The following is a 26750-nucleotide window of genomic DNA, read 5'->3' as shown; positions in this document are numbered from 1 at the left end:
AGTAGAGAATTACTGCGGTTAGAGACAATTCGGTGCAAGGATCCGGATCCGATGCACACTGCGAAAAAATAGAGAAAGGACAAATAACATGAAGAAGTCTGAGAAATAAATACTATCCGATCTAATATTTGTTGATGAGTCTGTCCATTAGAGTCCATCCGGTGGCAAATATCAGATATCAACAGTGGCGGAGGCGGCGGGGTCGGCGGTCACTCGACAAATCGCCCTCCCCTTTGATTTATTACCTTCATTTCCTCGATAACTCAATAGAACTAAAAGCCATACATTTTTCCGGCCCACCCCTCTCGACGCATCATCATCGTCCAGCGGAGATGACCAAAAAAAAAAGTAATACAGCAACAGACCGGTCCTAATGCAGACTGAGAGATTGGGAGAGAACAGAGCGAAAGAGAACCAAAAAAAAAGTCCAAAATTAATCTCAATAATTGTGTTTGTATTCTAATTTTACGAATCGATGTACCAGTTGATCGCTCGCCTTAGGACACAATTTACAATCAGCGTTTCAATTTAGCATCCTCGCTCTAACGGATTATGTAATGATCGCGTTTTCCAATACACTCTCTATCTCTGTCTGTTTCTATATATTTTTTCTATCTACTCTGTTGCACGCTCATTTCTCTGAAATATTTGTTATTTTGTTGTTTTTTTTCTCTCTCATCCCTCATTCACGCGAATAATTGAAACGTCCATGAATCAATGCTGACCACGAGTGTAATATATAGGAGAACGGGGGTGGCTCGCCCTCGGGGCTGTATTGTTTATCAGCTGCGGCGGCAACGGAGAGCTCGCGGTTATTGGGGCAGTTTGTATCATTCTGACAACATAATAGCCCAAAAAGCGGCAAGGAAGTGAGATTAAGGGATTGGTCTGGGCACCACCACCCCAACCATTGCCACCGAAGACATCCCCATTTATTTATACTTCCTTTCACGCCGCCACATTAAACTCAACACCGTAGAATCTTATCCGGAAACATTACAACAACAGCTTGTATATAAACTTCATTCTGATGCAATTATGAAGAATAAGTTTTGAATATGAACTTGTATGTTCCTCCCATCCAACTAATATTCCAATACGTAATCAACCTTTAATGGTTTAACATATTCCACACAAAGTAATAACTTTAATTTATTAATTAGTTTTAAAAAAATATCGCTTATTTAAAATTTCAACAAAAAATTATATTTTTAAGAAAAATCCAACTAGAATGTATTACTCATTTGTACGTAAATAGATAGAAGCAGTTAGGAGATCCAAATACGCGGAAGAAAGCGGAGCTTGGATTTGATTACGTGAATCGTCCTTTATTTTAGGCGATGCGTAAATTTCATATTTTGTTCCGATTTGCCTGGCAAATTAAATTTGCGATGTAAGTGAGTATGAAAAAGGAATCAATTTGGTTTCGGCAAATTGTTGGGTTATTGGCTGCGATTCTCCCCCATTCGCGGAGGAACACAACGAGAGCAAAGAGATAGAAAAAGAGAGTGAGAGAGAAAAAAAGGGCACATAGGAAAAATCTCATTTGGTAGGCTGTAAAAATCCTTGTGTATAAAATCAATGGGGAAAAGCAAGTGAACAAAATAAAATAAAAGCGTAACGATGCGTGTTTCGTTTAATCGGGCCTCAGGATTTGAATGTAGAGTGGCGGCAATAAAACGGGGAGACGGGAATTTAAAATAACCAAAAAAAAAGAAAAGAGAGGATGGAGATGGGAGAGAGAAGCGTACTTTTTTTTATTTGATTAAGGGAATGAAGGGAACGTATGTATAATGGTATCACATTATAAGGAGCATTAGAGATTATCCATCCATCCACCCTCGCGCTCCACTTTTCCAAGCTTATCGGCCAGGTAAAACTCCCCGAAGACAGTAAAAGATTCATAATATCAGATTAGTCGGAGGCGGCGCGGAGAGGCAAAACGAGGACTAAACGGCCGCTTTTGTTTGGGGAAATTACAATTGCCCCGTCGAGATTTCCTCAAACTCGCAAAGATAAATACATACACTAGTGTGTATATAAAAGTTGGAAGACGTTCCGGAGACAATTAGGCTAGTATCTTCCGCTTTTTTTTGTCCTTCCTCCATCAGCTTTTATCAAGCAGGATGTTTAATGAGGTCCAAAAAGAAGAGAAAAAAGTGTTTGTATAATTTTCAGACACATGGCCATATCTAGTCCGGAAGTATTTTTTTTATTTATTTATATATTAATGCTGCGCGCAGTTTTTCTTCCCCGTTCTATCTCTCTCTGGAGCTCGGACCTCGCCGAAGATATGATAGTTTTAATAAAACTTGGCGAATGTTTATTTTCAGTTCCTGTTTTCTGTAAGCGCGAGTTATTTTCATATTGGCTGGAAATTAATGGAGGCGTGCATTGCTCTTCTTTTTTAGGACTTTTCAAAGAGATTTCAACGGTGGTGTTTCGAGGGACGGCGGCAATAAAAAATACGGACGTAAAAAATAAAGGAGCTTCGACGGAAGCGTTTTCATTCCTTTATCTCGCAGTAGCAGCGAGAAGAGACGTTAAATCGTGCCGCCTCGAAAAAAAAAAACAAACATTGTAACTCCACTTTATTTTGTTTTCATTGTCGGTTGATTTACCGGACTTGCTGTTGGTATAATTTCGAAGATGCATTTTTCTGTTTTTCAACGAATTACTTAATTTTCCAGCCAAAAGAGCACGCTTCTCAACTTATTCAACTGTTACTAACTTCAATAACAGCTCGACGCCGCAAGGCCCAAAGCGGTCGCATATTTTTATTATTCCATTCTATATAAACTTTTTTTTTACTTCTCTCTTCCTTCGGCTGAGTAAAATTTTTAACATTGCAAATAATGAATGGCCGGAAGGCTCAGAAGGAGCAGGAGGATGAACAACGGAGGATGGCTGTAACCCACGCTTCATTAAAATATCAGACAGTCTTCTGCTACTACACGGTAATGAATCATTATTGCAAATTTTAAGATCCAGGGGGCGCCAATGTAGTTGCAAAGTGTTTTTATTATTATTGGAAAGGGTTGCCCTCCTTCATCCCTTGTAAAAATACTTAGGTAATCTCGTGTACATACACACGGGGTGAATAACAGATGCATTGTCCGATCGAAACCCCCCTTCGCTCGATTCCCATCCAGCACACGCACTATACCTACCCCTAAAAACCAGGAAGACAGACTGAGATAAAGAGAGTGTGAGAGAGAGAGAAAGAAATAAAATTATGTTAGGCCACTAGTAATCCAATATAGCATTCGCGTATTATGGCGAAAAATCAAAACGGGATAAAAGAAACATAATACCCCCCAAGCACAGCCATTGTTCAGCGCAACTAAAGATATCCAAATACCACTAACAATAAATTATTGATACAGTTGCTTTATTATTGACTCAAAAGATTTGAACAACCCTCCACGAATAATGAAAACAAAATTTTTAATCAAATCCAATTAGTAACCTCGATCATAAATAATATCAATTGCAACACATTTCTTATTGCAATATGGTTATTATTGATGTTCCCGTAGGTTGTAAAATCCGCAAGATGTGTATTCCCAAATTTATTCCCTCGATATTAAAATTAAGAACGCGAACACAGGTATAAGCTTTCACTAGCACAAAAAAAAACTTTTTAATTTAGTTTTCTGCAATCTCACCCCCAATCTAAATGTAATATCGCGCTCATTTCTACCGCCCCCTGGAATCCACGGTGCAACATCTGCTCGAAATATGTGCTGTTTTTTTCTTCTCTTCTAAATAAATGTTTCACCGCAAACTAATAGCCCCCTCCGACCGAAAGAGAGATATTAAGTCCAGGTGGAAGACGGAATTATATATTATAAAAAAATGTATATATACAGACTCCTGACAAGTTTTGATTGATCAGGTCGAGGGGATGCGATTCGCTTTATTCCGCTTTCGCGTTTGTTTAAACAAGCCCTAATTGTTCCCAATCCGCACCCTTTTCCCAGACGAAGATTACCACCATTCTCTTCCAATTTTTTTCCCTCTTTATAAATTTCTTGATTGATCGCTTTTAATCTTTCAACCCCGACCGAGGATCTGGTTAGTTTCAATTTTTAAGTGCCCTTATCGCCGAACCACCCCATACTCACTCAGTCTCTCTCTCTCTTCCAATATATATATAGAAATATCCCTTTTTCTTCATCTCTTCCCAAAAATCGGAGCAAAAAAATATGCACCAAAAATCCAGTTTATCTTTTTTCCGGAGCCATAAAAACCTTATGTTAAATGGCTCATGGAAAGCCGCATATAATAGGAAATTGATATCTACAAAAGATGCCGCATTCGATATGTTATTTATTTTTTTTTACGTCACAGGACGAAATCCACCCCGATTCCACCGATTATATTTTTTTGTCGGGGCCAGGACGAAATTGAAAGGGGTCGCGTGCATCGGATTTGCTTCATTGTATTTCATGACTTTGTACTTTTATCCCCAAATGACACATCTTATATAACTCAATTCGAAAATGCGCGCGTGTGATCGTATGTGTATGCAATTTTTTTGGGAAAAAGTCAGGGTTCAAAATATGATTAATATTGCAGTTCGATCCCCTACAAGCAGATACATGTGGAAAATAATATGCTCTTTAACATGCGAGTAGATTATCTAAAAATCACATAAAATACTATGCGAGATTTTGATCAGCAACTCACATATGATGATGATTCACTGCATAAAACATAATTCGGAGATCATTCTCAAACAGCTGCTATGAGTATTAAAAAATATCATTATCTAAACCAAAAAATAAATGAAATATTGTATTATTATAAAATTTCATGAAAATAATTTGAAGTAATCATATACTTCAAGTTTTCTTTTTCTATTGATTGGACTGATGTTCAAATAATATAAGTCCGTTTAATTAAATTTCTGAGATGGGCCGATATTGATTTGGCTTCAGTAAATTTTAATTACGGCTTTCATTGTTTCTCCATCTAAGCGGATGGAGAAGATGCAACGTTTTTAATTAATTGCTAATTGGATATTGCGGAGATTCGCGCGGCGCGTATTTTTCGGCCCATGCATTATTAACGTCCAATAATATTTCCGCGTTCGCGGGGAGGCGGACGATTCGAAAGAGGCGGCGGCGGCCGCTTCGAAGGAAAAACAAACAACGAATCAAATCATAATAGAAGGCACACGAAAACAGTGTTTAAAGTGTATTACGTAATACACACGCACACACGCGGGGCACTCTTTCTGCGAGTTGTTGTTTTACACAAAACACGTTTCAATTGGGTGGCGTGGGGCGGTGGGGTGGTGTAGGCGGCGAGAAATGAAAGACTAATATTTTTTCTGGCCGCCCGACCGATATTTTTCCTATTCACGTGCGAATGCTTAGATAACGCCCTGCGAAACGGGGTGAGAGTATTTTTTTGTGTGTGTATTTCGTATCCTGTGCTTAGCCTTGTTTTTCGTTATGCTTATGCAGAAAACATTTTCATTTTACCCTCTCTCCCTTTTAAACACATATATATTTCTGTTTCAGGTCCAACTTGCGGATGCGCGGGGGTAGTCTGCTTTGTGTAACCGATTTTGTCAAGTGCCCTTAATCTTAATGCGCATTTAATTTTTTTGAAGTGAAACGATGATGTAATTAAGAATTTCCTCCGGGCATGTAATTCTGTTCAGCTTCCATCAACAGAGTTGTTAATTTCTTTAGAAATATGAGTATTTATATCCATGTCATATGGCGTAGGTTTATTTTCAGAGAGTTTCAATATTAACTTCATATCTTCATATTTCGCTTCCTTCTCGTTTCTTCTTCTTTTCTACTCCCCTCTCCGTTTACTGCTCTGGCTTAAGAGAGTGATTATTTACTTTACGCGGAGCCGACGCGTTATAGACTTTTTTAATTTTCATCGTTTTTTCTTCTTCATTTTGGAGAGAATCATCAAAGAGGAATTAGATTTACAAATAATTTGTTTACGATCATATCTTGTAGAGCATTCATAAGCAAATAACCATTAGTTAAGAATGCCTACGCTACTCTGGTTTATGTAATGTGGTAATATTGTATACACGATATTTCCTCTGTTGATCTTAGGATTCTTCGTTTGTTTATTGGTAACGTGGGGCAATGTGGCATAATAATTTCGAATCAACATGAGCGAAGCTCTTAATCAAACCTGGCCTCAGCGGATCGAGATTTTTATTGTTTCCGGATGTAGTTTTCAGGCGTGTGTAGAACAGAGCTCTAGCATTGGGATACAACATGTGAATTAATTTTATCATTGTGGTTGTGGTTCATGTGAGTGTAATTAAAACTATTCTCCATCTCTCCGCTCGCTACCTGCTTATTAAGTTTTAATTTTAACAGTTGCAATTAGTATGATTTACATTTGTACGTTTCCTCATCGTGCGTAATTTTAATTATATGCAAATAAATAATAAGCATGTTCACAGACAATGATTCATAATTATTAAATGGAACATCGCGGCCATTCACTCGCGGACTAGGAGAAGAGACTCTAACACCCCATAACATACTAGAGGGTTGATCATCATCCTCATCAACCCTCAAAAACAAACCCTTTTCACTCCGTCTCGCGCCCTCAAATCAATAATTATTTATTTCCGCTCGATTTCCGGGTGAGACACGTTTTCCGACAATTAAAACCTCCACGTCGGTTCGCCTTCTTGTCCTTTAATCCTCCCTCGAAACTGGGGTACGGATGGACGAGGGAGCAGCGGAGACTCAACCGTGAATCACATTGAATAATATCTATTTTTACGACCGAACGAGCCGGAAAGTCCTCCTCATCCTCATCCTCAAAAAGGCTTTCCGAAACCTCTGTGTTTATTCATCACATGGCGCCCTTTACGGTGATAACGCAACCGAAATCTGGGCACATGTTTATTATGAAAGAACCGCTGCTGCACGAGGAGAAACAAATGCTACCGATTATACTCCAAGGGCCACCAATTAAGACTACTTCTTATCACGCCGCATTTTCCAACCCACTTGACTCCCACTTACAGTTTACCTTTTCCTTTATTTATTTGCTTCTTATTTATTTAAAAAAAGAATAAAACACTCAAGATTGCTTCTCGAATCCAGAATCTTTGAGATAATTTGACGCCTGAATGTTTAGTCTACAATTACTTTAGATTTTGTATTAAATATTACATAATTTCATAATTATTTTGAAAATAATTAGAGTTAGGTAACATACATTAACAAAATAATCACAGTTAATTAAGGTGATAGTGACACAACACTGACCGATCATTTACATGATTAATTTAAACAGACATGCATGCAGATAATACGTATTATTGATTTAAATTCCTTAATTAATACATTTACTTATAGAAATACAATATTGGCGCCAATTACACATCATATTTTCAATATTAATAATCCGTCTATACCAAAATAATAATTAACATAAAGTAAGATATATTTGTTTGTTTTGTCCAAGTCATAACAAGTATGATTTAAAAGTAATAAATAATAATTTTAAAATAAAATTTATTTGCAAAACGAATTATGCGACTGAAGAAGCAATAAATTATAAGCAACAAAGTATTAAACGGAGAAGGTATTCTTTGAGAAGTCCCAAAAAAAAACAAACTTAATTAGTTTCAAAACTATAAAACGTGTCGAGAAATGTACAGTTGAATGATATTTTCATTTTGTAAATTATGTACTCGAGCATGTTCTTTTCCGTGTAAGTCATTACGTATGCAAATGTATGGAAGACATAAAAATATTTAACGTCGAGATCTCACCGGATCTGTTATTCTTCTTTTTAGGAAATCAACGCCCTCAAATAGAAATGCTACACATTTCCACAAAATTAATTTAATTATCTATTATTATTTCGGTTCTGTTAATTAATGCAAATGTTTCTATCTGCGGACGATCCGGATCATGGTTTCGGCTGTTGGAATTCCAGAAATAAGCAGTAATAAAAGTATAATAATAATTAAATGAAGAAAAAAGAAAGAGATTGGTATGCAAATTGAGGAAGTTCTTATTATGATTGTAACGATGCTGTTTATTTGGATTTGATGAGGGGGTGTATGGTTAATTGAAACAAATCGGTTCGATGCGTTTGATGTTTGTAAATGATTTTCGTTTTCTTTCGAATGCGTGCATTGATTGAAGATTTGTTTCAAGTTTCCGGATGGGGCTGCAGCGCGGGCTTTTTCGCTTTTGAAAGGAAACGGAGGGGTTCGGGGGATGGTATCGTGGGGGTGGCGCTCCTCCGTTCGGTTTATAATTCATTTCCCCTAGTGAGGAATTCCAATTACAACGGACTCACTCGCTAGCTAATTACATATCAAAGTGAGTTCGCATTCTTTGTGTTAATTACAATATTTGTTTTCAAAGATTTTAAACTTCGGTCTCGAGTGGGTTTTGTTTGTGTGGGTTTCGGATATGGTAGGGAAAGTTTCGGGAAACTTTGCCGTATATTCGTTGTAGGCATGCTATGCTGTATGATGCTGATGGTGATGATGCCCTTCCTGCATGATGTTCTTCGAGTGTGCGAGTGACTGTATGTTTGTATGCGTGCATGTGTGTGTATATGTATATATGATGATGATGGTGGAGTGTAGAGATTGATGTAATAGAAGATAAAAGCCGTACAAATTAATTTATAAGAGCATTACTTCGGCAGTCCATTCGGAAACAAGAGGGTGGCTGCTCTCTACATTTTGGGTAGCATTTATATATTGCGGCGAACTCAATCAGAAATCATAATGAATTTATGGGGCCAAAATGAAGTCTTACTTAGATTATGTACGTGGCCGCCGGTTGTAATGGATTCGGGAATTGCGTTTTCACCCTTTTCGTGTGGCTCAGCAAATAAAAGGGATGCTGCGAGGACGGGCAAAGGGATCAGATTTCAATCGGGTGTCACTGAAGATTCCTATCTGCACAATAGATATGCGGACATGTTAAAAACAATGGCACTTGATGTAGATATAGCGGCGCCCCCATCTACTCTAAACTCTCTTGAAATCATGATCAAGTTGCTTCGTTTCAGAATAATAATACGAACCGACAAAAACGGACGGCGACGGCGACAAGGAGCGGAAGGGAAAGGGAGAAGAACAGCCAGGACATGGAGCAGGAAAAAAGAGAAGAGAAGAGTGGAGAATAAAATCCAGCACGAACACCACCTACCTACACCTCTCCCATTCCCCGCATCGCAGAAGTTTTCGCGCTCTCATTTGTTCCTGCGGGGGCAGAGCCGTAATTCAGAGGGCGGTTTAATTAAATTAATAAAGTCGCAACAAGGTATTTTTGGTTTTGAGGGGAGTCGGCGGTGCCGGTGGTAGTAGGACAAGAGTAGGAGGCAGCAACAAATAATCCCCGAGACAAGTTTCGCACCTCATAATGAAACGACCGCCCCCGAAAAACAATGTGTATATATTAATCCCCCCAACGAAAACCGACTCGCCCCGCAATAAATACAGAAATAAGAAAATTTCATTAACGTCATCTTAAGGTGAATTTATACATCGCAATTTCCTCGGTTCGCGGCTTACAGCGACACACAGCTATGTTTTAATAATGGCAGCAGCCTCCGTTGTTCTTCTGCTCCTGCGGCTCTCGCCCCGCCACCGCCTCCCGCGGATTATATTATTTAAATGAGTTTTAATTCGACGTGAGACGGCCCAACAAAAGACCAATTATGATGCCCATGCCGCATCCTTGCGGACCACAATATAATAGCACACAAACACAACGCTTCTACTGCTGCTGCTTCTTCTTCTTCATCATCTTGCATCGCGACCTCAAACCTTCATTAACTTTATCACTAAATGTACGCAACTTAATACCGTCAGGTCGGCCACCTTCAGTTGTTATTTAACATTACCTTTCATCTGTTATTTATGACGCTTTCTTCTGACAGGCAACGGCATTCATGGAATTATTCTTACAGCAACACTTGCAAAATAATTAAATGCCAATAAACTAAACTATCAAAAAGCTTTTAATATTCAATAATTTACAGTAATACCTTGTATGGGACAGTTTAGAACATTATTGATTTTGCCTGTTTTTCATAGTTTTAAAAGTACAAGAAATTTAAGAAAAATTTATCTAAAATTCCTTTTATACTTATTTTTTATTTTTAATAAAAAAAATATTAGTTATTTAAGTATAGAAAAAGAAAAATCCATTATATAAATAGAAAGTGTTACGTGTAATAATAATTCTCATCTCGGAGATGAGACAATAAAATAATGATGTATCCCGAGTGTATGTACGTACGTATGTAAGCATATACATTATCAAGATCCTCCCCATTCCGTATTCTAATAATTATCGAAGACGTGGAAGATGAAAGGAAAAAATAAAAGAATCGAGAAAAGGCGCCTAGCAGACTTTCAATTATTTTACATAGTTTACTACAATGATTGCCAATCTGCAGATCGTGATCGACAACTCGATTTTAATCTGTTCAATAATCGATCATTAAGTTAGAAAACACTGATTATACGAACGCCGTGTATCAATTTCCCGTAAGAAGTAGAATCGAGTAAAGCACACACACATCGAATAAGTATATAAATATGAACGTTGTAATAACTAAAACGTGGAAACTTTAATTAGGAATTATTTAGTTTATAAAAATTCTGTTCGTATTTTCTTATGATGATCTTAATTTTCTGCAATTAATGAAAGTTACTTGTTGCTAAAAAAGATGAGAGAAAATGTATGAGCGATGATTAATTAATATAGTTATCTATGCAGTGCACAAAAGTTGTTACAGGCTACATGCATAATATTGTTTCCATCGCTTTAATAACATCACAACTACTCCGCTTATCATTCCACCTCGGTTAATCCGCTTTATTGTACATACACACACCGAAATCACTTATTGATTCCCTTCCATGGCCAGATAACAGCCAATATTATGAAATAATTCCGCGCGCGCCCCCAACCCCCTGCCGTAATAAATATTGCAGCTCACCCCTTTATATACGTACACTCTACCTCCTCCACTCTCTGTCTCTCTATGTACATTTTTTTTTCATTCGCGCTCACCCGGAAAAGAGATATAAAAGTTTTTAATTAGGGCAATTCGGCCCAAACAAAAATTCCATTTTTACTTTTAATTAGACCCTCTCCTGTTCTCTCGTTCCCTTTCTCTTTCTATCTCTGTATTTTTACCGACTCGCCTCCTGCGTCCTCCCTTGTCTTCCTACACTTTCGCCCGTGCACCCCTTTTTTACATTTATATTTCGCCCATCAAGAAAATTATAAAATTTGTGTAATTACTCGACCGCCGCCTCCGTTGCGCGTAATACCTAGGGCCGCAGGTGGCGCTCACATCTTTAATTAATGCCATTACATATTCATCAGGCCGCGAAAGGGCTGCAAAAATATACATCACCCCCTAAATGTTGTTCGCGCGCCCACTTTTATATATCTATAGACCATTCCCAAGGTGCGTATTTTATTAGACGATTACTCACGTTTGACAACAACACGATTACGAATATGATTTACACACCCTCACAGATGTATTCTTTCTTATTCAACTTCGTTAAAGAAAACAGTTTTTTAACGATTTAATCCATTGACAAATGTAAAACCCTGCTTATAAGATGGGCACAGCATGGTTTGACAAGCAGTATTAGTTTTTAACAGATTAAATAAAAACTTTAAGAAATTTATCTATCTTAATAACTATTATTGTTATTTTAGAAATATTTTGAGTAATACAGCTGCTTAGCAAAATAAATTTGAAGAAAATGTTAAAATCTAGAGGTCTACAGTGTTGTTTAGTAAAAAAAGGAAAATAAATCGATTTTATTGAAATTCGGGGAGGACGGAAAGAGCGATATTTTACGAAAGTTTGCATTTTTTTATTAGGTGTCAGAGGCACGGTCCAGGGGGTAGGATCTACTTAAACGCCATGATTTATGAGGTCCTGCGGTCAAGGAGGCGGTGTTTCTCTATTTATTTTTTTCCCATTCTTCCTTTCCCGCTTTATTATTTTTCAGTTTGGAGTGTTTTGTGTGCGTGGCCGATGCGATGCAAAGTTAGTTGCATGGGGATGATGGTGGATATATTTTGGTTTCTGGTAAATGCATAAATTGAGGGGATGGTCGCGGCCTTTTGTGTTTGTATGTACAGGGGGGGTTCGGAAATTTATGAAGGGAATGGTGGGGTGGTCGAATGGAAATACACATAGTTATGTGTGCGTTATTATTAACGCGTGCTGTATTCGCTTTGATTTTCCGAGAGCTCAAATGAATCGTGAAGATGGGCAGTTCGAGTCGCAACGTGGCGCAATCGGTAGTACAAAGGGGTTGAGGGTTTTTATCCAACACTTCGGAGTCGAGAACGCGTTAAACGCGATTATAAGACAGGGGCAGATGCTCCCGCAGCAATCATAATCACTTTGCTGAAAAGTGAACAGGCCAATGGACAATTCGCAACACGACTGTATTTAATGTATTCAAAACACATTACAGGATTTTCGGTGTAAAAATAGGCTGCGCCAGGTATCATTTCAGGCAGAAGTGATGCGTGTGCTTTTGATAATACACCTTAAACAAGGCCTAGCAGGGGGCAACCGGGGGAAGCAGGAGGCGGTCTCGATGTGTTTGCGATTATGTAACGTTATAAACAGATGCGCGCGTTTTTTTTTATGTTGCTGCTGCTTTCTTTCTTTTCTTTTTCGTGTTTTCTCTTTATACTCTCGTCGGGGTGAGTTTCAGTGGCGACGCCCAAATAGACACTCACAATGGTCACATTACGACCCATGATGTTTGGATAATAAGTCGGTAGCCGTAATGGTCGCAGCGTGAAGCCTAACAGTCCATTCTTGTATAATGGGGACACCTCTGGTGATGACACGCGGGGCACCGAACCGATTCTAAAAGGGATTACAAGCTCTCGCTCTCCTCTTCTCTTCAAACTTAGGTGCTGCTACTTACACCTTCTTTCTTCTAGAACCACCCCCCGTTTTTACGATCGCTCCGCCAGATTACGCCATTGTAGCCGATCAGAAGGAAATTACAACCCCCTTTGTGCTGGCCAGATGAAATGCAAACATTTCGCACAGATCTCGCACAGATCTCACAGCGATATGCCCAGTTACTGCCACGCATCCTCTTCAAATATGCAAGACCCCATTTATGTTCCCGTTCCTTCAGCTCGAACCGTACACATTTTCCTTTTCATATTTCTATCTTTTTCCATCCTCTCTGCCCGCACAATGCCAGAAAGGAATCTTATTAACTCGGAGAAGAAGCAGAAGAAGAAGAAAAAAAAACAAAAACTTATAATTGCCGCACCGATATTTCACGCACCGAGCGATTTTTCATTCGGCATAATGATAATTTTTCATTCTGCGAACGAGCCCTCGTCTGTTTGTAATTTACACTTTTTAATTGTTTCCCTTTTGTTTTCTGATCGTCCATTTGTTTTCGAACCCAGCGCCCAGGTAGAAACCGAGAAACCTTTTATATGACTGGCACTTTAATAACTTACACGTATAAAGTGAAAGAGACCCGGCGCTTCACAATGTTATCCATTTTCATTCCATCCCTCAAAACCAAAGCAAAAAAAGAAAACATATTAAGAATACAGAAATGAATGTATCCATGAATTCACCATCTCCAAATATATTAAGACACCTAATATTTAGACTACTTTACAAATTTATTTCATTCTCATACATTGAATAACCGAAAAGGAATTTAAACAATTTACAAATATATACCATCTTTATCAAAACTTGAAACAGTTTATGTTTATAGTTTTTTAAGAAATGCAGATATAACTTAAAAATATGTTTTTTTTTTGTAAAGAATCATTATAATAATAATTATGACGATATTTAAATAAAGTCGGTTTAAAGGAAGAGGCATATTTCTATATTTATTTACACGCTACTGTTTTACACAGCAGCCTGTGTTTACCAGGAATCTACATATATAATTTTATATTTACTCGAGACCTCTTCTCTCGCTCACTCCGCTGGCTGCTTGAATAATAAACAATTATATCTTGTTTAAGTATTAATACAGTGTATTTGAAATATGAAGCGGCTTAAGTGCGGAAAGCCAGACGAGAGCTGCGACTCTCGATTTCTAAGCCCAGAGCGGAATAATAATCTGGGCCGCTGTTCAGATGCGAGTTTTCTCACGAAACTACTATAAGTGAAATAATCTGATGAACCCCGTAGATTATTGTAGGAAGAGAGAACGAACGCGCGGGGAGGCGACGAAGGCATTTTAATTATGTCACTCGACGTTCGACTACTGGAAACTAATAATTAACAAAAACCCTGTATTAAAATTAACCTACATTGTGCACCGATTCTATGACGTCTTAACGAACCATATTTACGTTATTTCTTACAACAGGATTGATCAAGGAAAACAGTTCGTTAATCAATATACTTCTGGATTATATTTTTTTCAACTTGCGTTGGGGTTGTCTCTTGCAGGCTGCAAATCTCAGAGAGCGCCGTTTAATGGGAATCGGTATGCTGGGCGGCCGAGACGGGGGGTGAAAATTCTTTTCAAATTAGCCCCGGGGAGAGTTAATGAAACAAGAAATGTTTCTTTTTGTGCTAATTTAAAAATAAAAGGGGAGNNNNCCGCCTCCTCCTTCCTCTCCTCGTCGACGGAAAAGGCAGAGACTTAATTAATTCGTCACCGGGGAATTTTTATACAGCAATTTTATCCTCGCCGATGAATTTTTAGGATGCCTATGAATGCTAAGTGTACATACCGAAATGTGTAAAAAAAAATTATCCGAGAGAAGAATCTGATTTATTTTTAATTACGAGCTCCCCTCGTGTCCAGTTCACCCACACATTCTGATTGTTTACTACCACTTTCATATTATTATTTTTTGTTTACAAAAAGTAAAGTATAATGAGAATCTTAAGAAAATTATTTCAAAAAATGACATAACTCTTACAATTATCATTTGGATTGTAATGTCATCGCTGTGAACAAGTATTTAATAAATGCAGATTAAGTCTAAATATAAAAAGCGTTGTTTGCAGATGCATAATATTAATATCTGATATCAAAATTAGTTTTTCAATTGTGGTAAGTATTTCTTATTATATTTATATTATGTGAATAATATGATTTGGTTGTTTTAATACAAGAGTGTAAATGGATTTGAATGAAATGGTTGTGTTTGATATGAAAGGGTAGAATTGCATAAAGGTGCTCCGATGATGTTTTGCAATGAATATCGGAGGGTTGGGTTTCTGGTTCTTTTTTTAGGCGTTTTAAAAGCTGGGCCGCGTTCGAGCTGACGAGCGAGTGAAGCAATAATTACAGACCGCGCGATTTACTCATTCTCATTGTGCTAAATGCTCCGGAGTATTAGATAATGGAGTTGGGAATGATGTGTGGGGTGTGGAGTGAATCCTTTTTTGGTGTCTGCGGCCGTTCTTCTTTTCCTCCGCTTCTTTTATTTTCATCGCTCTCTCCCTTTCTATCTCTTGAAATGTTCCGTTTTTCCTACTCTTTCTCTCTGGCGATGTGTTCCAGCGATGCACCCAACATAAACGCATAAACGCCGCATCATTGGTGATGCACCAGCAAGATACGTATTTATTGATCGGTGCCTTTATGAAAGAACGGATGGGTTTATGTGTGTAACTGTTGGTAATAGTAAATGGGCTGGGTGTTTGTATTGTTTCGGGGAGTCGGAGTCGGGTGTCGGTGTCAATGGGTGGTTATGTGGTTAGCCGCTGCAGCCACTGCGATAGCAAATTAGCAAACCCTATGGACAGTTTAGTCGAAAACGGGCCTTATATGGTGGTTTAATAGAGCCATCACCGGGCACAAATACCAATCTATTTGCCTCTCCTGTGCATGTATCTACTGCAAACTGATGCAGTTAATTGCAGCCTGTGACTATGGCACAGTAAATATACCTACGGTTTACAAATTGCATTGTAAGTATTGATATGCATTGTAGTTCGACTACGTGTGTATGTATGTACGTATGTATGTATACTTGTATATGAATACACACATGCACATGTAGATCGGAACTTGTGTGCGTGTTTGTGTGTGTATAAACACAATCCATGGACCCTAACGCACACTCTATATAGCTATACCTTTTCAATTAATAATGTGCATGTGTTGATACAGAAATAATTAAATTGTAAGTTAGCTTTTAGCTGGAAATTACTCGCGGCGCTCGTTCGCTTTTTGGTTTGCCGATATATTAATTTCATTAGGTCGAATCAAAAACTACATTTGTCCAACAAACAGAATCAAATCAGGCAATTTGCATACATCGCTAAAATCTATAAATAATTCCGTTCCGTTCGAATCGCACACGGAAAACCAAATGGGGGGATGGGAGGTTTGCGCGCCTTTTTTGGGGGGGTTGAAGAGGGTTTGAGGAGGCGCGCGCGTTTGCCTAGTGTCAATCAAAGGCCCCCCGAGCGTTCAGATAGCTTGATACAAATCGCGTGTAGACCGTTTAACCTCATCTTGTAAGCCCCCATAAGGGTCAGAGTCGCGTAATTCCGCGATCCGCACGCAAAGACCATCACGCAACTTGCATAAACTTAAACCCATTGCATACACACACTTGCATGACAAGAAAGAGACGAAACGCTAAGGCCAGAAAACACTCCAACCCGAGTGCCCCCCTCAATTATGTACACCGAAAAATAAAAGGAAACAATGAGCCAGCCCTCCTCCATGGTTAGCTTCACTGCTATTCTCCTTCAAACATAAAACGGACATGTCTACTTTCCCTTCCATAAAACTCAATCAACCTATACATTCTTACTTTTAGTCCTAACCAAACATCAATTGCTCAACTATCTGTCCACGCAATTTATCATCCAGTTACCATCATAAGATAATACGAAAAAAAAATCTATATATTCTTCTTTTATATCCTATTTATTTTATATTAAAAATTGAAAATTATTATTATTGAATTCGTAATGTGTATATAAAATTATTGTAAAATATAAATTTTAAATTAAAAATAAAAAAATAGAAAAAAAATCTATAGGTTAGTAGAAATTATATGAAAAGAAAACTATCGAATTTCGCTTAAACCCATTCATGGCTGAGCGATCACTTTCAGAGGCAAGAAGGTCTTTTCTTTTTGTTTTCAATCAAAGGACTTAGAGGTATACAAACGTGACCAATAGAAGTCAGCAACAGCGCAACATTTACGTCCGATAGGAATCTTACCTACTTGCCAAACGGAACGAACGAAATACAAAATCGTTGTTTGTTGCTTGCATTTTGATGATGAATTGCAGAAGTCCTATCAAGGATTTTGCATTGCATTACACGCCACGTAAAGTTCTGGCGTCTCTGGAGAGGCACACGCACATAAATTGAAAATGTAGTTGCGACGAAGTTCATAACAACATCGCGATGAATTTAAATGGGTAACTTAAAGTAACAGTTGTAGAGTTGTCCGTGTTAGGGGAGTGTGGAAGGAAGGGCAGAGTTCTGCGTCAAAATATCTTATTCCATCATACTCCAGATGAATTTAATAATTCAGCCGAGAAATCTCCTCTATTCTCGCGGAAGCAAATTAACCAAAAGCATAACTCCACCGTCCCCCCAATTTCTATCTTAATCTAGCGCTTAATATTTAATAATATCAAGGAGTTTAACCCTAAAATTTCGATTTTACTTGAGGATTATAAAGACACAAGAACGAATAAGATAGAAAAAAATAAAGAATAATGATTACATTAAGTAAGGCATTTAAAACTGAACGGAATTGAATTTCGCGCGGTAATGTTTTCTGGGCTTTTGCTCCATTCATACCTACTCTCTTTTATTATTTTTTTTTCTTGCCGCTGCTGCCGTTTCTTCTTATTTTTCTTTGCAGGACGTTGGGGGAGAACGTTATTAATTATGAAATCTTAAAACTCATTTGTTTGTTGCGAGTTAATTAATTAGAAAAAAGGAATGGGACGGAGACGACCGAACAGAAGAGAAGTGAAAGCGAGAGGAAGGGAAAAAAATATAATAAACTCGTTGTCTCTTCTGCACGGCGCAATGCGATGGGGGTATAATTTATAATGCAAAGAACCGATGTTTATTAGTTTTAAAATGCATTTGTCTTCCGTTTAATTATATCTTGTCCTTTATATGGGGAACCATTAAGAGGCTGCGAGTTTCGGGGAAAACACGAATTGATTGATTATTTTTGGTCCATCTTAATAGTGTCATAAGCATCGAACGAGGTAAATCGAAACAAACAAACAGAAATGAGAGAGAGAGAGAAGAAAGCAGGATGGAAATGATGCAACCCCTTCCTCCTCCCTTCCGCCCCGGGGGTGGCCAAATGCCGCAAATTGCTTCTCGCGTCTCCTCTTCATTCTTTCTTTTCACTTAATTTCAGCAACGCCATTTTGCATATGTATGAATGTTGCCGTATGCACGAGGCTCGCTCGATTGGCTCCGTCCGAAGATCAAGAGAGAAAAAGAGAGAGAGAGAGCGAAAGAGAGAAAGAGCCACAGCAATTTTTGTAATTCGTATAATTTGCGCGGCGAAATTATGGCCCGAGGCCTTCGATGCCGGAGACTGAAATTATTGAGAATATGGCATCGGTTTGTTATTGTTTATTTTATATTGGAGATTCTTCTCCGCTCTTCGTCCTCGTCTTCTTCGTCTTCCCACTTCAACCTCTTCTCGATCTTCCTCTCTTCAACATCATCCTCTTCTTTGGCGATCTACCGTCATTATGCATAACGAATTGGCGAAATCATTCCGAGCGAGCACACGATGAAAGCGATTTACTAAAACGATAACCACCGATCGATCCCTTCGAGGATAAAACTCTGTCCAACCAAACCCAAAATTAATATTTCACAACGCAACATTCTTTTTTCACGTTCATTTCCATCACTATCTAATCCAACTTTTAATATCAACTACACATTTACAGTTACAAATCCAATAAATGATTATTTTAAAATCAACCAAAACAAACCAATCCAATTAAAATCTTATTTTTTTTAGTTGCAATACAAATGGTTAATAGTCCATACAGAATAAATGCATACAACTTGTTTATATAACAAATTATCGAATTAACATCTCCAGACTTAACTTAATTAATATTTATCTGCGTCTTACCACTATATCTGTGCACTGTTCATAAAAGCAGCAACGTTCGCAATTAACAGATTCTCATTAGTACAAAGTGAATTGATAAAAATCAAATGGTTTCCTAGTAGAAAACGTTTCTGCGTTCGTTTCGTTATTTACACACTCATACACGTAACATACATTCATATGCACAACATATATGTATTTATCCACACATAATATTTTTCCGTTTCCTTCCTAATTAATTTAATGTAAATTTCGCAGAAATTGCGTGCACCGCGTTATTTATTTCTCCTGCTCCGCACAATACAATATTTTTGCGAAATTCATTCATCACATTATTCAAATCTGACTGTGTTTTATTTATTCAAATCAAAGGTAATAAATTTGAAAAGAATGAATAAAAATGAAGAATGTATAAGAGTGAGAACGATCAAATAAGATCGGCGGATTTATAGTTCATAACTTTATTTATAAACAACAATTAATGGTAACGGATTCATTCATTAGTGAGTTTCTATATTTTTTTTATATATTATTTCATCATTTCAATAATATAATGAAAAGTTATTAATTGTTGTATATTACATATTCGAACAGATCGATATTACTGAAATTATGATTTTTCCATACAATTCATGATTTATTAATGCATAAATCATAGTTAATGAAGGAAATAAGTATATTCAATAATTAATGTGACAAGGCAATATTTTTAATTGCTAATTAACTTCTTTAGATATTGAATATTTTGTTTTAATTGAAATATTACAAATATACCAAATTCTATTCATATCACTAAAATTTTATTAAAATAAATTGTAATTGATTAAAATAATAATATAAAAAAAGACGAATGTATTCATTGAATTTCGTTTAAAAAACAGTGTTAATTACAAGTCAAATTATGTTAGTTGTTTATTGAATACACAATGCATACCATAAAATTATTACTATGAAAAAAAAGCATGTTTTAATTGAATTATATATTTTAATTAGAACATGTAAGATATGCGAGTGATTGTTCTCTAATTAAATTAGTCACCCTGTCACTGAGATAGTATTGATTAGGTGTGAAAATAAAGTATTTTTTCTCAGAGAGAAAAAAAAAAGGTTGATGGATGTTTTTTTTGCCTTCAATCCTATACGTACGTATATAAGTTAATGTGTGTAGAGAGAAAAAGAGAATATAAAAATTATATATATATAAAAAATAATTACGGTGTGAATATTTAAATGCAGACAGTTTCCTACAATGCACTATTTGCTCTTCCCCATAGATTCGCGTAGCTGTTTTGTTACAGTAGAGCAGTTAATTAGAATATTATCTGCATCTCACGATACGTGTGTGAGTGTGATGTGTTGCTATTAAAATTGGATGCGTTCTTTGTGGTTTCTTTTGTTCCATTCCAAAAGCAGCGTTGGGTCAATTCGAAAATGCTGCGTTCATAATGGATGATGGTAATTGGTGGTAAGCGCAGGTGATGTGAGGAATTAATTAAAAAAAAAAGAAGAAAAAGAATGTATGTATTTTCGAGAAGGAAAGCGTAAACATTATTTCAGTTGCCGTTCGAAAACCGAAATGCGTTTTCCTTTATTTTTTACGTATTCCCATCGGAAAATCTATATCCAATCGAAGCATTTATATGAAGTTTATAACATATGAGCGAGTATTAATATTGAATTATGCCGCGCGGTGCAGCTGTTACATAAACCAACCGCACCGGTAACCTCATTTTGGCAAACCTCGTGAAGCATATACACATATTATAAATACACACACATAACACGGTGTGAGTGTGTGAGAGAGAGAGAGAAAGATAGACCGTATATTCAGTTTATACGCTTTTTAATATTATTATTGTTATTAATAGCGGGGGCTCCTGGAGAGGTACTAAAAGAAGAGAATGGATAAAAAGGAAATTGTTTCATATAGATACAGTTTTTTTTTATTATTATTATATATTTTTTTTGGTCGGGGTATATTATATTTTTCGAGTGCAATGAGGCAAAACGCACTTTTGTCTGCTAGGACAAATGGGAAAAGGGCGCCTCTGCATGTACATAAATATAATCCGATCGGTAACAAAGGGCGAAGCTACTTTGTATCTGTAATGCATAAAACGAGAAGAGCACCCCTAACTGAAAATGAAAGAGCAGAAAAAGCAGATTGCGTGTGTGTGTGTATGAGAGAGAGAGAAATAACTGGAGCGAGAAGAAAGAGATCCATTTCGGGCTAACAAAAAATATATATATAATAATATGAAAACAGCCCATCTAGTTGCGTAACAATTATACCTTTTTATCGTACACGCACACCTCAAGACCGCATAATTACCATTCAATGCTCATAATAGTAAATAGTATCGTGGTTTATTATCGCAATAATAACTGAATGCCATTCCTATATCATTACAATGCATTGTTTGATCTGAGAAAAACTTCTTGCTATTAAAACAATAATTTTATTTATTATTTATTGCTTGATGTAGAACAATTTAATAATTTACATATGTATTTATTTAATTGATTTTAGATTTTTACTTTAAATCGTCCAAAAATATGTGATAAGAACGTAATCATTTGTGTATGCTTTTGCAATAGAATATTTTACAAAATTTCAATAGAAACCAACATATGTTTATTTCTCTATATATTAAAAATGAATTATATAATATTCATTAAAGTGTAAGCATTAATATTCTAAATTTTGTAATAAAGTAAAATAGAATAATATTAATTTTTAAAACTATATAAAAACATAATAAATCAATTATATCTTATGTATAAAACTATAGTTTCTATAAATTAATAAATGTTTCGTATACTTTCTTGTATAATAATATAAGTATTTACAATTGTATTAATTTAATATTAAATTTGTTGATTTTTATAATTATTCTAAAACAATTTAGTGTAATTAATTAGATTAGACAATTTGTGCAATTTAAATAAATCGTTTGATGCAAAAGCCGCGAAGTGAAATAAATAAAACGAAATTGGTTTTTCATGTAATCCAATTATTGTGAGTGGATTTATCCTTTTTGTCGTGATTGCTTCCGTTGCGTAAAAAGAAAATGCGCGAAATTCACGTGGAAAACGGAAAATGCAGTTACATCCGATTCTCAGACTATGGTTATGAACTAGATCCGAACGAAGATTAATCGTCGTACTTTCTACTGTGCATTTCTAGCCGCAAATTGCGGAAACGCAAGAATTGTGCTAATGAGATAAACATAGTTAATATGTGATTGTTCCCTGGGAGCCGTAGCGACATGTAAAGTAGTCGTTAATTATGAGGATTTATATCATATATCCTGAGTAGAAAGAAGTGAGGCCTTCGAGTGTGTGTATATATCATTTGTGCAGATACGTGTATATTATATATTTTGTGTTGTGATCAAAAGTTAGTTCATTAGTGGAAACCTAACTAATATTTCATTTCGGGCTGTAGACGAGAAGCGAGGCAGCGGATGAAGATGAAGAGGATGAAGATGAGAGATGGAAGAGGAGAGCACGAGAGAACGAGTTGCTAATGGCGGTTGTGAAATAAGATATCAAGACATGCAATGATACCGCAGAAGAACATAAATTTGTCGGGTTCGGTTAATAAGGATTGCGGGGTGGGCCTCGCATTGTGTATTTAATTAGAATGATTCAAACAGTCAAAATACGGCGTTTGCGTGTGCCGTCCTGCTGGTACAACAGAGCAGAGCGGTGTATGATGCAGCGCGGAGGAGGATGCTGGTATTTCGGGCTTCGAGGTTTAAACCCGAATGAATGGGAGAACCCCCAGCAAATACACGAAAACCGTGTTACTACCCACCGGAATCGGAATACAGGAAGCGCATGACGACTGCGAGGGAGACAAATTCATTCAACAGACAGAGAAACCAAATGGAATTCCCTCGGGATGAACCAGACGGTTTCATAGTAGTACTAGTACTACCACTGCACAAACCCGACTCACCCACCCCGCATTCAATGAGAGAGAGTGAGAGTGAGAGAACCTTTTGTGCCACAACCTGTGGATTCCAAATAAATCTCGTCGTCCGCAACAGTTTCCGCAATTCCGTAGGCCCTTTTTCCGCTTGCCGTCGCATCGCGTTAAACGCCCTGCGGCCCCTGAGGCTTCGGCCCCGAAAGAGATTTATACACTGACCCCATATAAATTACACGGCCATTTAATGGCGAAAGGCGTAACTGTCAACTGCATATTTATTTAAGGATCGAAGAGTAGAAGAAGGAGAAGAAAAGAGAAAAAAGTAAATAAAAATGCGCGACGATCTTTGATTTAACGCGCGACCCAACAAAGCGATACACATTTGTATACTTTGTGTGCACCTATTTGCTTAGCGGACGCCAGCAACCATAAAAACGGACCCATAAAAATATTCGCGAACTCGAAAAATGCATCGCGAAAATAACACCGACGAACACGTTTAATAACGAACATTCGGTGGCCGCATCTTTTTTAAAAGCCAGACCAGAAAATAAAAATAAATTGAAGAAGAAAACAAGCCGAAATAAATATAAAACTGCCTCGTTTTTCATGTGCTATTCATTTCCCCAAACGTACATTTCCACTTTACAACTCTTCCCCAAAACAAAACTCATTTCGAATAACAATTAACCTTTTTTAATTGTTTATGAACCGCGCAACTCTTAAATTAACGTTACACAAACTAAACCCATTTATTTATTCAACATATCAACGTGTTATTTTCCCTATTTACTATAATCAACTTCTCATTTAACTCTAACAAGATATTTAGTGTATATACAAAAAAAAAGTATAAATTATGATAATAATTATTTTCCAAACAGGAATAGTTTAATTCTTTTTATATCCAAAATATGATTATATTAAATAATACTCTATAAGAAAAATATTTTGTAGTAATTTGAAAAAATATCAACAATTATTTAAAAAAAAATATATATTTCATATTTTAAAAGGTTTTTTTATATCACTGATATAACATTAAATATATTTTGTAGCAGTAAATATGAAATAATCACGGACTTGTAAAGCATACAAACTATTAAATTAAGCATTTCGAAAGTATAAACGTTATAGAGAAAAAGGTTAAAATAAGAAGAAAAACAAAATTTTCACAGCGATTTGATCGCTATTAACTTGAAGCAATTTAATGCCGACTGAAATTAATTAATTAAATTAAAGTAAATCGTGGAAAAAGCGTTGGGCTTGCCCACATCTAGATTTCTAAATTTACAAGTTACACTTGAGATTAAATATCAATTTATCTCGGAAATTAACCGTTCGAACGAGTATTTGCCTGGAAAACGAGCGCATTTCTTCATCAAGACGAAGACGGAGGATGCATTAAAAGGAGAAAACAACAAAGTGTAACGTTAAATATATTAAGCGATTTTACGACAAATTAATGAAGCGTAAAATAATTAAAAAGAACTTCTGATCTGCGAGCAGAATCGAGATAATTATGAGATCGGGTAGCTCGAGGTACAAATTAATACCTGAAAACCTGCCCTTCTATTAATAATTTATAGTGAATAACAACATTTCTCATTCGCATCTTCGATATATGCGGCGCGCATTCTCCGTAATTAAAATAATCTTTATTTCAGTGGAAATAATGCGACAGTGAGTTGTTATTATCAATTTTTTTTTAAGTGTTATCGAGTTATTAGTGGATATTTCATGGGTTTCATTAAAACACTTTTCGTATTGTTTTTCTTGTGGCGTGGGTTGTGAAACTGCGGTAATAAATAAATGCGATAATTATAATATTTCGGGTGTTGAGATAATGCAATGTATCCAATATATTCGATAAAAACAAGCAATAAATGTATTAGAAGAGCGAAACAATATCAAATAACAATTAAACACCTGTGTTTGTGCTGTCTCTTATCAATGTAATATTTAATAAATTACACACGTAATAAAACGGCATTCGATTGTAATAATAACATTCCGGGTTTTTGGCGGAATGGGAATGAGAAATATTGATTTTCTTCGTGTGAGATTAAAAAGGAACGAATTCGGTTGCTGCTGTTGCTGGATGATTCAGTTAATGCGTATGCAAGCGAGGGAGATGAAAATCCCCCTTGTTTCATTGCAATTAGAATCGTTTCGAGGAGGGTCGGAGATGCCGATTGCTGGCCTAGTTACATAACAACATAACGTAATGCTCAGACACGTACCTGGCTGTGGTGCAGTCTCTGTAGAGGGTGTCGAAGTCTTTGCAGGAGAGCAGCTTGCAGCGGTTGACTCCCGGCTGGATGGCGCCGAGTCCTCTAAGGATTCGCACTTGTTCCACGTTGCAGACTAAGGGGACGATGTCGAGGCGCTTGAGCTTCGTGTAAACTGTGTGGAGGCCGCCGACCAGGTGCTTGAGGAAGAGTTCGAAGGCCTGCGGCAGACACAGCATCGTGTCGCCGGCGATTATGAAAGCGGCGACCTTTTGGCCGCGGTAATCTACCAGTTTGCACTCGTTGGCAGTTGGGTCTGAGGTGGAGATCGGCGGCGGACTGTTGTAGGAACGCGGTGGACCGTGGTGAGCCATCAGGTCTAGGGGATTGTGCAAAACACCGAGTGAGTTCAGGAGTCCGAGACCCGGGGGATGAAGATGGCCAAGACCCATGCTTCTGACCAAATTGGCTGTGGACACCGGCGGCGGACTTAGTGGATGTGCCATGGACATCGGAGGACCTAGGGGACTGGCTTGACGCGGACTGTGCACTTGATTGTGGTTATTGTTGTTGTTATTGTTGATTGGAGAGGATGGTGGTTTGACGGCTACAGCCGGGGATCCGGAAGACGCGTGGCTACTATGATCTGAGTCCATTCCCGTATTGTCCATCATCGCGCGCTACGCACTCCTCGTCAAGAGATCAACACACTTCAAAAGCACTGCACATATACGGATGGTTACAGGGAGACGAATACTTCGCAATCTATTCTATCACTGACTGGCCTTTCGGAGAAGAGTGTTGCTTCGAAGGGGACAGCAAAAGACAGTTACAGATACAGTCGTGGCAACTGGAGTGAACAGATGGATCTGTAATAGTCTCTGTAGCTGTGAGGGTGATTCCGATTGTTTGATTGTCGGGCGGGGCGGTGCGCGCTCACCAACCAACCTGGAGGAAGCACGGACACAACCGGTACACTCGCAGGATACAAATGTAATAAATAAAAACATTTCGAAAAACTGATGCAAGTGTTTGGAGGCGGTCGCAGCCGCCTGTCACGCCCTCCGACTTCCATTGGTCGCGGCCGGGTGACGCTCCTCTCCCATTGGCGCCCCACCACTCACCGACGCCTCGCACCCGAACACGCCCCGCGCTACTGGAAGAACTTCGTTTCTTTGTAAGTCCTCGAGGGCGGATGCAGGAGAACTTGAAATATGAGTTGTGACGTATTGATAAAGAATGTCACCGGCCTGTCGTTGCGGAATCAATACATAAGGTGCGGTATGGATACATTAGAAAAACTTCCATTCCTCCTCTTTCTTTTTCCTTCACTAACTTGCAAAAAAAATCGCCAAATTTACTAAAATTATCTGTAATTTGCATAAATCTACAATATTTATTTTTCAACTATGCTTTAAATCTAAAAAAAAATAAAATAAATTCCACATAAGATTTAATTATTAATAGCAAATTAAT

General features: G+C 37.3%; 1 protein-coding gene across 2 annotated transcripts in view; it reads right to left on the bottom strand.

Annotated features, from left to right (window-relative positions):
* Positions 1-26251, bottom strand: part of LOC108566835 (dachshund homolog 1-like) — a 52293-nt gene extending 26042 nt beyond the window's left edge. For both annotated transcript variants that reach the window (XM_017926913.1, XM_017926914.1), the window contains exon 1: positions 25287-26251. In XM_017926913.1, the coding sequence (XP_017782402.1) occupies positions 25287-25948 (662 nt within the window). In that variant the 5' untranslated portion in view covers positions 25949-26251. The remainder of the gene's footprint in view (positions 1-25286) is intronic.
* Positions 26252-26750: the final 499 nt, after the last annotated feature.

The sequence above is a fragment of the Nicrophorus vespilloides genome, unplaced genomic scaffold (assembly GCF_001412225.1).
Source record: "Nicrophorus vespilloides isolate i.1.1-1 unplaced genomic scaffold, Nicve_v1.0, whole genome shotgun sequence".
In the NCBI taxonomy this organism is placed as follows: Eukaryota; Metazoa; Arthropoda; class Insecta; order Coleoptera; family Silphidae; genus Nicrophorus; species Nicrophorus vespilloides.
This window is presented reverse-complemented; position numbering and strand designations above follow the sequence as displayed.